Source organism: Parasteatoda tepidariorum, chromosome 10, assembly GCF_043381705.1.
Source record: "Parasteatoda tepidariorum isolate YZ-2023 chromosome 10, CAS_Ptep_4.0, whole genome shotgun sequence".
Classification (NCBI taxonomy): domain Eukaryota; kingdom Metazoa; phylum Arthropoda; class Arachnida; order Araneae; family Theridiidae; genus Parasteatoda; species Parasteatoda tepidariorum.
In genome coordinates this window covers 75002610-75016699 of record NC_092213.1, presented here as the reverse complement: position 1 = coordinate 75016699, position 14090 = coordinate 75002610, and the positions used below count along the sequence as shown (strand labels likewise).

Genomic DNA, 14090 nt, shown 5'->3' with positions numbered 1-14090 from the left:
TTTTCAATCGTCTTTTTGATATTTTTATTATTTTGCATTTTCCAATGTGTAACAATTATGTTTTGAACATAATTAACAAATGATTATTCTTACTTTTCTCAGAGAATCTAACCTTTTTATACTCTTTAAAGGTAAACAATATAAACTCATTTATTATATTGAAATTAAAGCAAGATCATTGCACATACGGCTCATTCCATTAATCCTATCTTCTTTTTTCAATTAATAAATAATGTCTAAAATATCACACTAACATATCTTACACCTACTTAAATAAATGCGGCTTTGATAACTGTATTTGTAATGGGTTAAAGAAAAAACTTGGACATTTTTTTTAAACGAGACCATATGATATTTCTTTTAAAGACAAACTACAAATAAAAAAAAGAAGTACAATTATCTTTATTCAAGTTTAATAAATGCAAATTTCATAGGAAAAGAATAATTAATATCATTTTTAAATTCAAAATTACTTTGTTCAGGGGAAATTGTGAGCTCAACTAAAAAAATCCTGAAATTTTTTTGAGTCAAATCATTAATGGCACATTTCAAAAAATTAATGTCTTTATAAATTTAAATCAATGATATTTCTAAAACATGAAATTCTAAATAAATTAAATGCAGCATAATTTAAATGAATAATGTGTAAGTTTACTTTTATCTCTAATAACATTTATTATTCTATCAGAAAAAATATTAACAAATATTAATAAAATATACAAGAATTTTTATACATAAATGTGATCGATGATTTTTTGAAATTTCTGGACCTTGGATTTCCGGAAACTTCTGGATCACGGTTAGAGAAAAATCCGCAGATCTGGATTTTACCCGTAGAGCAATCATCTCTGTTTAAAACAGAAAATCATAACAGTTCCTAGTTCATTACAAAATAATTATTACGAATCTTCAAAAAAACACTTAGTAGGACATTTGGTAATTTAAAAAGAAGAAAAAAATTACTTACAGATCCAATTCATTTATATATGCACTGCCATTCAACTCATTCAATGTCTAAGAAATTAAATTACAAAATTAGATTCCAGAAAATTATAATATCTAACAGCAATTAAAACTATACACTAAAAAAATAAAAAGTAAAAAGGGCGTTAATAATCAGGTTAAGAAGGAATCATGTTCCCACTTAAAAACATAAATGCTAAAGAATTAGAATTTAGATGATAGATATAACTAGGTATTTCAGAAAAAAAATTTATAAAAGTTAAAAGAAATTTTTTTTAAATAATTTATTACAAGGACGATGAAGGAAATATCATTCATGAAAAGTTCTTCAAACTACAAGAATTTTGATGCATTCCAATTATTATAGCAATCATAATAATTATTATGATTGTGAGATGCATATGATTGCATCCAATATTACACGTGGACATATGCATCTAACAAAAATGGGACAGTTCAATCTTTTCAATTTATCTTGTGTTAAGAAATAATTAAATAGTAAACAAATTATTTAATCATATTAACTTACAATGCCATATTCTATTGGATCTGGTGACTGATTCTCAATAAACCTGTAAAAAAAATAAATAATATACATATATATAGATAGATATTACAAAAATACTTGCATAAATTTAATTTTTATAATTGCAATATAATTTTATATGATTGCAAAAATATTTACTTTTTACAATTGCAAAATAAATATATATATTTTTTTATAGCTGCTAAAACATGTGCAGTGGTTGCCTTATACTCCGGTGCAATTCGGTTGGTTGACAAATTAAGTTTTACGATTAAGATTATGAAGTTTTATAATTTTAGAGCAGTTAATAGATTGGACCTCTTAATGTTAATTTTACTTTTTACACAGTTCCTCATATCTTGAAAACTTTTGACTTGAATTGAAAAATTTTTGTACACAATTATAAAACTAGTTCATTCAAAAGACAATTCAGTGCAAAAAAATAGTTTTTAATAATAATCGAAAAATTTTAAATTGAAAGGTATATATAGCTTAAAATCATTTTAAAGGGGTGTAATTTTATATGGCAAAATACAAAATTTGAATGAAATCAGCCAATAATTCCGGAGTAATCAAATTTTAAAAAAGTCATTTTCAAAATTGGATTTCCACTGAACTATTGGACCGATTTCATTCAAATTTTGATTGTGCAATAAAAAATTACATTATTAAACAATTGTGGTTCCGTTTTCCTTCACGTAATATGGCCAGTATTAATGAGTAAACACTTATTTTGCTTTATACATGTAACCTGGAGATGTCTTTAAATTGAAAGAAGCACTGACATATGAATATGTAACTGGCATATGAATAAGATATAACAATATACTTTACTGTTTAACTGCAGTTTAAAAAAATGACATAATTAATCTTTTCCCTTTCAAATCCATGCCAGGTTTTAGAATTATATTATTTTCAACTTATGTAATAATTTCGACCATGCGTTGCCTAGATGCTCTAACCTGTAAAGTCGTAAACTGTATTCACTATAATTAAGATTATTTTATTAATAAATTCTGAAGTCAGTCTTAAAGCACTACACCTCATTTCGATTCGATTAATTTTCCTTTTACGATTAATAGTTATCTAATGGTAAGTGAAAATTCTATTTCTAACGTTGTTTTTACTATTCTATTTGTTAAAAAGTTATATTAATGAAAGTTATAATAATTGTTAATTAACTTAAATTTTACATAATTTTAAAATATAAGTCCAACAGTCTGTTTAATGGTTTTACAAAATAGATACCTCAAATGAAAACATTAAATAATTATTAACAATTATTATTTTTTACATAAAATTATTTCTGGATAAATGTATTTTATACTTGTGTGCAAAATTTTTTTTGAATTACTTAACATAGTTCTCAAAATATGCTGAACTGATCTGTTGAAAAAAGAAGGTATGTTTAATCAGAGAAAATACTCTCTTTTGTCTGGTAGCTGGAGTTATTTTAAGTATTGTAACAAGTTTAAGTAGTTCCCACAATACACTCTTTACTTTATTTAAGTTTCCTATATTCAATTATATAATTTAAAATACTTACGAAACAAATGTATTAGAAAATTCATCTTGTAAATTTGATGCAGGATTCATTTCCTTCGACTGCTGCCTTTCAGCCATTCCCTAAAAATAGATAAATAATTAATATCATTCTTTTTACACGTTAAAAAAATTTACTTACTTTGGTCTAACTGAAAATAAGGAAGAGTTAATCACTGCACAGTTATACAGTATAGAGATGCACACAATATTTAAAAAACATTGATTTTGTTTCAGCGAGAAACAACCAATTTTCTTTTTTTTTTTTTAAAGTGAAGATGAAAAGTGAAGTTGCCAATGTATATTATCTTATGTAAGCCAAGTCAATAATAAAATATTGATGGCATTTTAGATAAAAGTTATAACTTTAATCAATAAAAATATAAGAATATTTCAAGGTCTTGGACAGTATAATTAGCCACATTTTCAAAAGATAGTTTTTAAGAACATTTTGGATAAAAAAAAAACATCAATTTCCCAGAAGGTACAATGATGTTCTTGTAACAAGGTGTAAAGGAAATGAGATGTTAAATTAATCTCTTTTTCCGTATAATAATTTTCAAAAAGATCAGTGATAGAGAAGTTAGGAAAAAGTGATATGTTGAGTATTTTTGGAATTTGCAGTTTATTACAAGCCTTTATGAAAATCTTATTAAAACAAATTCTAATCAGACGATTTTTATCCTATTCCACATAATAGAGGTCAGTAAGAAAAAAAAACGCTACTGGACTTGAAAATTTGTGGAAGAAACTTTATTGTAGATAAAACATTTGTCAAGTAACTGAAAAATAATTCACTCAAGTAGATGAAAAAAGTTACTGTTTATGTAATAGCTGTTTGCCATTGCTAAACAACTGCCCATGTCTCATATTTACATTTATAAACTGTTCCGATGACAATAATTGTCACCAATATGTCTTTTGATAGGAATTATCTTGTCGCCAAACAGTATTATACTGCTTTATGAAAACTATTTTGAAAATTTTTAATACTTTTTTTTGTTGTCTTTAAAATGTTTATTGTGCTACTTATTAATCAATGATTTCCAGCATATATATTTTATCTATTTTTTTTTCTCTTTTTGAAAGAATTAAGCCTGTATATATACATAAACATTGAAAATGAAAAGAGATATTGATCTATGTTAAGCTCTTAAATTATCAAATTTAATTAAAGTAAGATTTTTAATAAATAATGTCACAAATATTTTCAAATAAACTTACAGATTTAGAAAATAACATAACAGAAATAAATAAGCACATGAATAAATTAACTTAATGAGAAAACACATTAAGTGCTTTTTCTTTTTATATGTGTTTCAAACAGCAACTAAATAAATAAAAACCAGTTCCTGCATAAATAACATACTTTCAGATTTCAAGATACCTACATTACTTATACAATAAGCTGAAAATTATTTTACGAGAAAAAGTCATGATTTTTTTTTCTTCCAATGAAAAGAAATTTCATGCTCTGAGTAATTCATAAAAATTTAAATTCATAACTAAATGATAATTAATTTCTGATTTATAATGAAACCTTATTTGTTGGCCCTTAGAAGGGCCTTTTTTTAAAAAAAAGTCACAGAAAAAAGAAGTTTGAACAGTACAAAGCGTAAAAAGTACCAAGACCGTGCAAAGTACACAACAAAAACTGAAGTACTTTAAAATTCTATGATTTTGTTGCTCAGTGACATGAAATGTACCCGTTTTTTGCTTTATACTCTGTTTGAAACAATGTGCAGTGAATTGAAGCAACCATAATGCAGTGTTTTTATATTTACCTATCACATCTTCGTGCCATCCAAATTGCATAACTCCAAACTGGTCTGTAACAGTGAGAGATTGCATTTAGTTCTGTGAAAGAGAAAATGTGAAATTGCCAAGATAACTAGTCCAGTTAAAGAGCTCAAACAAAATGGACTTTACTATTCCTTTAACTACAATTAAAACTTATTAAAGAAGCTAAAAATGTACTTGCATGTTATTACTTAGAAAAATTATTTATAAGCAAAGTATAATTATTATGTTAGAAAAATTACACAGGAAAAAATAATTTAACCAAGGTCCATATTAATTTATAATTAAATTTTTCAAGAAAAAAATTATTAACTTATATTTATTCAAATAATAAAAAGAAAACAAAACAAATGCATTAAAAACTAAAGCAAATATTTCTCCACTTTATAGTCTTTTTGCTTATTCAACTATTTTTTAAACTTCCTACAAAAAATTATTGATCATAAATTATCTATTAATGATTTTAGAACAATTTTGAGTTCAAAACAGACTTTTAACAATGTCATTAATATTAGTAGCTGAACACAACTTTGGCCCCCCTTATTGTCATTTCACCTAATAATTAAATTTTTTACTTTTACTTGAAGCCTCAAAATTCGACATTTTGTTCAAGAACATGTAACAAATATTGAATTTGGTTAAACAGAGCTGTAAGCTAGAAAACATCGCCTGATATTATCCTTTAAATAATTGGAAATAATATCTAATGCTAAACCTATGCAAAAAGTTTATTTTTTAAACTGCTCTCCTGAGCAGATTAAAAGAAATTTTTTAATGATTTTCAAGACCAGGGTTATAACAGCCCCTTGCAGCCCCAGTCAAAATTGAAAGTTGTTTGTACAAACAATTCTAGAGTTATAATTAAAAAGACACAACAAAATGGTGATACAATGAGAGAGAAACAAGTCCTCAAAACAATGAACAATTTTAACTACAATTTGAAAGACAAAGAAACTGCTCATTTGTACATGAATTTCCACTGCAATTTGTTGTAAAAATAATAAGAGTGACTTTCTCTATTTTAAGATTCTTTTAAAGATACTCAGTATCTAAGGAATACCCTAAAAATTTTATTGCAGATAAAAATAAAACAATTGAATAAAAGAAATTAACATCAAAATTAGAAATAAAGAAATAAATTTGAACCCTATGAATGATTCTGCATAACTAAAAATTAATCGAATGATAATGCAAGATTTTTTTAAAAGATTTGCCTGAAGTTGCTTAGTAATTAAGGTTTAACCTAAAAATTTTGAAGCTATAGCAAAAATGCAGAAATTTAGTAAAAGAAATAGTAATTAATATCATAATAAATTGTAAATTATGAATAATTTTGTAAAACTAAAAGTTTTAAATATTGTATAAAGAATTGTATTTTCTAAAATATTTAATCTGTCATTAAACAGTAAAATATAATTCCCAATTACAATAAATATAAAAATTATAAATAAAAGTTTAATACTCTAAAGAAATTATGAGAAGCAACGCATGCAAATTAAATAATTTTGTTTTAACAAAATTAAAAAAACTATTTCAAAAGGTCATTTAAAATATAAATAAAATAAACCTAATGGTCAATTTGAAAATAGGACATTAAATGCATTTTTAATAAATAATTGAAATAATAACTTGCAAGTACCAATTACAGAATTTTTTAACTTTATGTATTGTAACATAAAATCCAAAAAAAATTAAATAAATACTTTACTTTTTACCATGTTTATATATGTATCTGATGGTTGCTTTAATAAACTGAGGCAACTGACACAACCATTAAGATTATTCTTTCTTATATGATTAAAAGTCTCTTAAGAAGCAATTCCTCATTTCTCAAAGCTAGGCATATCATAGCTCAACAGTTTTAAATGCAATATCTTCATAATTTCTTTGATTTTCTTCCTTTTATCTTATAGTAAATGCTACAAGATGGCTGAGAAGAAATTCAATAACTTCTTGTCTTTCATTTCCTTAATTTAATTCTTGATTTGTAATTGTTTAGTTCAACGAAAAAGAATATCCAAAGCAAATAGAAAACTATTTCGAAAGGAGAAAGTAAAGCAATAGTTGATGGTTTAATTTTTCTTCTTCTTTATTCAGCAGTGAAAAGCTCTGATTTTCCAAATGACTTCCCTTCCTTTAAAAATATACTATGTTAAATGCCTCGAAAATAAATCCTCAAATGTAAATAACATTTGACGAGCATAACTGGTTAAAATATTATTCTTTATAAAGATTTGTTGATTTTCCCATTTAATAATTAAGACTATTTAACTTAGTTACTGCATTTCAAACAATAAAAAAATAATGACATCAGATATTTGAAATGGCATTGATAATTTAATGAGTTCATTTATCTTGTTTTTCAAATAAGAAATAATTTAGAAGATACTGGATAATGAGTCATTTGATGAACTGCTTAGTTGATCATTTAGAGATTTAATTGCTCATGAGTATAAATTTAGTAGAAAATACAGAAACTATGCATAACATAGCATACTATTTTGCAGATAGTCTAAATATACATATTGAGAGGCATAAATTATACATATATCAAAATGCAATGTTTTATATTTATAGACAAATGCATCAATTTTTAAAATACTTGGAATATAGTGCGTATTCTGTTCCTTAAAACTTTTTACTTAACAATTGAAACATTTAAATCAGCCAGTTTTTGCTTTTTCAGTTTATCTACTTGTTTTATGATTTTATTCGATTTTTATTAATCAGCAATGGGAAGCTTTGAAATTGAAAAACAAATTTTACTATAGAAGAACAAAATTCGAATCACATTAGGAAAATTCTACACTTGAAAACTGCCTCTATCCATTTCTGGATTTTTATAACTTGTTAGAACTGCTGTGATATATTTTTTCCAATTGATTATTTAGTTGATTAAAATAAAACAACCACCAGCATGTTACTTCTCATAGCAAAAATAGCTATCATAACATTTGTAGAAGCAAGCAAGCAAACTGTAGTGCTCTATTACTTTTGCTAAAAACAATCTGATAACAAAAGACAATAAAAAAGAATCTATATAAAAAATTTATATTTTCTTTTTCAAACTTTTTTCAAAAATCTTCCCATACAAAATATCAAATTCTTCGTTTTTAGATTTTCTTGAACAAATGGAACTTGTTTTATAGTTCTTATGCAGTAAAAAATAACTCCAGTAAATTGTCAAAATCTGTAAATTGTAAAATGACATATCTTGATTTCTGCATTACTTTTATGTTTATATCTTTGTAATGAATCAATGGACATCAATAACAAGTTTTTCTTTCTTTGTCAAGCATGCATTTATAAATAATTCTAATTATAAAATGATTTTTACTGCACATTCTATACTCCTTTATTTTATTTATATGCTTTACTATCTTTCTTTTCCATTTATACTTCTTATCTTTTTAGTTACATATTTTATATACATTTCACTATCTTTGATCTAGTTACTAAGAAGTAATGTTTCATATTTTACTTAAATTAGATCCACTTATTCAAATGAAAATATTTGCTAAACCAGTATTAACTTTATTTAGACAGAGGCTTATCTTTTCCTAATCTTCAACTTCTTTCAGAGAAGACAATTTAATAACAGAAATAAAAACTTTTTTTCACTTTATATTTGATGGATTTGATATTTTAAAAGTATTAAACAAATCAAATAGTGCTGTAGCATGTTTATATCACTATATGCCTGAAGTGAAACATATTTTTTAGTAATAAGAATAGTAAAATTTCTTATAGACAAGCTGTAGAAAATAATCAGCATTGCTTCAATCTTTTCAAAACCTTAATATTTCTAGAATCGTATTCATTCATATCATTCAATCGTATCATTTTATTCTTCAAATTGATGTAAGAAAACAAAATAGTTAAAGTAGTGTTAATTGAAAGAGATTAGCTGTAAAAAAACTGAATAAATCATAAATATTAACATTCCTAAATAAATGTATCGATAAATAACATACCTAAAATATACACAGATAAATATATAGACCATTTTTATTTTTAACTGTAAATTACAACAGCTTCTATTTACGTATATAAAAAAAGCATTTTTTTTAAAAAAAGAATCAATATGGGAAAAGATTCGCCAAAATAATTTAGATATATGAATGTTGGATGATACATAAAAATCTAAATCTAGACGAAAATGTTAAGTTATATTAAAACTATATTCAAAGAATAATATTATACAGAAAATTGATAAAATTAGCAAGCATATTAATTAACTTAAATAAAAAGAAAGTAATAAATAAGAAAAAATAGAAAAGTAATAAATAATAAAAAAATAAATAATAAAAAAATTATAAATTTGCGTAAAATATAGAGCATTTAAATATTTCAAAATAATATATGCAGAAAAAATGTAACTCAAAATGAAGGCTGATTATAAGATAAATGATTGGTTCAATGATCAAATTAATTTACTTTTTAAAAATGTTAAAAAATATAAATAATCAATTTTCAATTATATTTTGTTTAATTTGCCAAATATTTTCGTACTTATTTACTTCAATTTTGCACTGCTTTATTTCATCAGTTTAGACAATTTTTTGAAAGGAATAGAAATTAAAATATTAGTTTTTAAAAGAAAAAATTTATTAAATTACTTCATAAATGAATTTTTTTTAATTTGCCAAATAGTTTCTTATTTATTTACTTATAATCATTCAACAAACCCACTTTTGAAAGAAGAAAAAGTTCATTTTGTCTCTGATAAAACCCACCACTATGAGACGAAATCAAATTTTTTTTTCAACGAAAAAAAAAAGCTACATTTCTGTACTGCTTTATTTCATCAGTTTAGAGAAATTTTTTGAAAGGAATTTAGATAAAATAATAGTTTTTCAAAGAAAACAAACACATTAATTAAATTACTTCATAAATAAAATGTTTAAAAATTTTGTTACACCAAAGTGAATGAAAAGAATTAAATTTACAGAGGAAATAAGATCAAAAAGGAATTAAGAAATTATCATCTACAGAAATTTCAACCTACTTTGAAATCAGCCTTGAATTTTGTAAAGTAGAAGAAAATTACCAATTAAAGTTCATTCAAAAACAGTTTTAATTAAAAAAAACATCAAAAGCTTAAAATACGTAAAAATTTTAAGAATATAACGACTTACTTATGTCATACTCCAAACTAAACAACCTGGTTATTCTTTTCATTTATAAAATAGTCTTGCAATTGGACAAAAAACATTTGAAAAGAGAATAGATATATTTATAACTACTAATTTACCTAAAAACATTAACAGGAATAAAACAGTGAAACTGAGGTGACGAAAACCTGAAACATGAATGAAAAAAATAAAATCCATCAAAGTATCAATAAGTACTTTGCATTAAGTATCAGCAAATTAATACAAAGCATCAATTTTAATGAAAATTTATGCAAGAGAAAATTTAAGCAACAATAAGACAATGCTAATTTATGAAACCCAGTTGCAAGTTGCAGAAGTAAAAAATAAAACTAATGGAGTGTTATAATTTTTTTTTTCATACTCCAAACATTATGGCTGATATTTCAATCAAATCAAATTTTATACCAAGAGTTCTCTTTAGCATTAAATATCTTAATGTAAGATAAAATTCTCACAGAACCTAGAAAATTTTCAAAATATAAATATTTATTCAAATTTCCAGCTTGAACAGCTTATTACTTACTAAAAGAATGTTCAAAATTAGACTTAAACTGTTAAAAGAATTCAAGCAAATATTAAAAATGAAACACGGTATTGTTTATCAAAACCAGTCAGACCGACCGAAAATCTTTCTAAAACACTGTCACTAACAAAATGGCCATCTTTAATCAAATAAATTTAAACCAGAAACCAAAAAATAACAAAATATAGCAAAGTATTCAACCTTTGGGCCTAACAAATTATTTTAGAATTACTATAATAATTTTTTTTTAACATAACAAGAACTCAAATTGCTAACAAAAACATAAATGGAACAAAATGAGCACATATTTCAACCTGATTTTTTTTTAAAAAAAACAACTCTAAAAAATAAAAAATTGCTTGAAAGAAATCAAGGGACCAATAAATAGTACATTGTTGCACAAAATTACAATTAACAATGCAGCAGCAAATGTATAAAATGAGACAATGAAAAATAAATCCAGTTTTGTCTTGTAGGCTTATAAATTCATTTGTTAAAAATCAAACTTCAATTCCTTTCATAAGTTAAAAGCAACAGATATCCAAAGTGATGAAATGCTAAATGGCTTAAGGATATTGAAAATTAAAGCAGTAAACTCCAAATGATTTACTAATCTAGACAACAAAAAACCTAAAATTTAATTAGCAATATACCTGATAAAAAAAAGTCACTATTTAATTTTGTGTATTTGAAAACTATACTTAAAAATACACATTTTTTTAAAAATCTCCAAGTTAACAGTAAAATTTTTACACTATAAAATATTTTGTTAGTATGTAAAGCAGTTTGTAAACTAGAGAGCAAATAAATCAGAGTTTACTGCTATACAAACCTTATAATATGAAGATCCAGGACTTCTAATTTAACACTTAAAATAATAACTTAAAAATTAATTCTCTAAATATAAAATAATAATGAATTTTCCTGAGCTAAACTGCTATATTTAGAAATAAAACTAACATTTCAATGTTAGAGCTCTATGCCAATATTAAAGCTCTATGTCAGTGAACACTATTAGAAATATCCAAAAATAAACAAGTACAAGAAATGATTGTGTAAAGAAAAAATATGTTTTTCTAGAATTATAATTTTATATTAAATATCAAAATAAACTTCTCTTTATAACTCACTTTACTGCCTACTGCAGCATATACACCAACGGCCACTAAAATTTCATAGTAATTACAAAAGATTTTAACCACTGGTTATCTTAGTATTTAAATATCACTTTATGTTGTAATAATATCTTAAGGAAGATTTTGGTATCTCCGTATAAATAAGTTTCGGTGACTTTCGAGCAGTAATCTCCGAGTGGTTAAAAAAAAATTCCACGAAAGCATTCAGAAGGGTATAATTTGTAATCACCCCCAGAAAAATCTTTACATTTCTTTTTTTATTTTACAAGTGAAAAATCTCTTTTGGCACCTGGGAGATTGTAGTTGGCATAAATAGAAACTGATATGAAAATATTTCAATACCTTTTTTTTAATTTACTAAATTTACCTTAAAACAATTTAATCAGTACTAAATGTAAATAACTCAAATTATATAAAAGGCTAAATAATCAGATAATTCTGACACTAGACTAGAAATTTTTTTTTAAATATCTGCCTTATTTTATGACCAGTGGACAAAAATATCTTTCAAAAATCATATATATTGATGAGTATACAATAGCCTCTTTGTAAATATATATAAATTTAATGAGAAATTTTCTTTTTAATTTCTGTTTTATTTTATGACCAGTGGACAAAAATATCTTTCAAAAATCATATATATTGTTGGGTATACAATAGCCTCTTTGTAAATATATATATAAATTAAATGAGAAATTTTTTTTCTAATTTCTGTTTTATTTTATGACTAGTGGAGAAAAATATCCTTCAAAAATCACATATATTGATGGGTATACAATAGCCTCGTTGTAAATATATATATATTAAATGAGAAATTTTTTTTTTTTTTAATTATTTTTTTTTTTAAATTTCTGTTTTATTTTTTATGACCAGTGGAAAAAAATATCTTTCAAAAATCATATATATTGATGGGTATACAATACCCTCTTTGTAAATATATAAAAATTAAATGAGAACTTTTCTTTTTAATTTCTGTTTTATTTTATGACCAGTGAACAAAAATCTCTTTCAAAAATCATATATATTGATGGGTATACAATAGCCTCTTTGTAAATATATAAAAAATTAAATGAGAAATTTTCTTTTCAATTTCTGTTTTATTTTATGACTAGTGGACAAAAATCTCTTTCAAAAATCATATATATTGAAGGGTATACAATAGCCTCTTTGTAAATATATAAAAATTAAATGAGAAATTTTCTTTTTAATTTCTGCTTTATTTTATGACCAGTGGACAAAAATCTCTTTCAAAAATCATATATATTGATGGGTATATAATAGCCTCTTTGTAAATATATATGAAATAAAATTATATGCTTAATTACTTTTTATCAGCATTGAGCAAATGAGAATCTGAAAAAAATTTGATAGAAATATTCTAATAAAACTACTCTAAATACAAAGAAAGCTGTGCTTCAGCTTTAAAGCTTATGAGATAAACATTTTGACCTACTAATCTACAAACAAACCTACTACTTTAGAAATGCCAAGAAAATTATCTCCATAAAGTAATTAACTCCTACTAATCCATTGCAAAACTTGTAGATCACCCAGTTATAATACTCATAACTCGAAACAGCTATTCCTCCAACAACATTTCATACCAACAACCAATGCCATTCATTGCTAACGTAAATGTCCATGTCAACTATCTCTGAAAGAAAAATCTATAAAAAAAAAATTTCTCATGAATATTCGCAATTTTAAAAATGAGATATTGGTTTGGTAGTAAGTAAAATTATGCCTTACTTACTTTTAGCTTTAATGATAAATTTCAAGTTAATTTGAGTCATTAAAACAAAATATTTATTTAAATCTAATGAAAAATCTTAATTCATTGATTTCTTAAATTCTTATAAAGTTATAATCTCGATTAAGTTAAAATTTTAAAGTAAAGGGCTGTTCAAATATAATATAAGCATCAAAGGTTACCTGATATTACCTAATTGATGTACATAACCTGATTGATGCACATAACCTTTATTACCTGATTGATGTACATAGCCTTTCTTCTTTAAAATTTTATTTTACTTGTGTCATACTTATTTTATTTAAATAATTTTCTTTTTTTTTACATATTTATAAGTTAATCAAACGTTTAACTAGTTTTGTTAAGCTTTAGATCTTCAATTATCTGAGCTTTGGTCAAATTAGCGAGTGAAAGAAGGAGAGAACAAAAATTTCATTAATTCAATTTCAAATTTTTATAAAATCTTTTTTTAATATTTATATACAGTGAATTCGCGATAACTCGAATCTGATAGGACTGACGAAAAACTTTGACATATCGGAAGTTCGACTTACCGTTAGTTTCGGTTTTGGACTTTCAAAATATTGTCGGATTATTTAATTAATGCTTATTAATTACAAATCTTCTAAATGCTTACAATATTTAAGATCATTTTTCTGACAAGCCATTTACGATAAGACTGTTTGAAGCACTT

General features: G+C 24.2%; 1 protein-coding gene across 1 annotated transcript in view; it reads right to left on the bottom strand.

Moving 5' to 3' along the window:
• Window positions 1-14090, bottom strand: part of LOC107437065 (cellular tumor antigen p53) — a gene marked incomplete in the record, with an annotated part of 61633 nt that overhangs the window by 42030 nt on the left and 5513 nt on the right. The window contains 6 exon segments of the mRNA XM_071186628.1: window positions 968-1014; window positions 1493-1535; window positions 3036-3115; window positions 4816-4860; window positions 10086-10133; window positions 13120-13313. Coding sequence (XP_071042729.1) covers window positions 968-1014; window positions 1493-1535; window positions 3036-3112 — 167 coding nt within the window.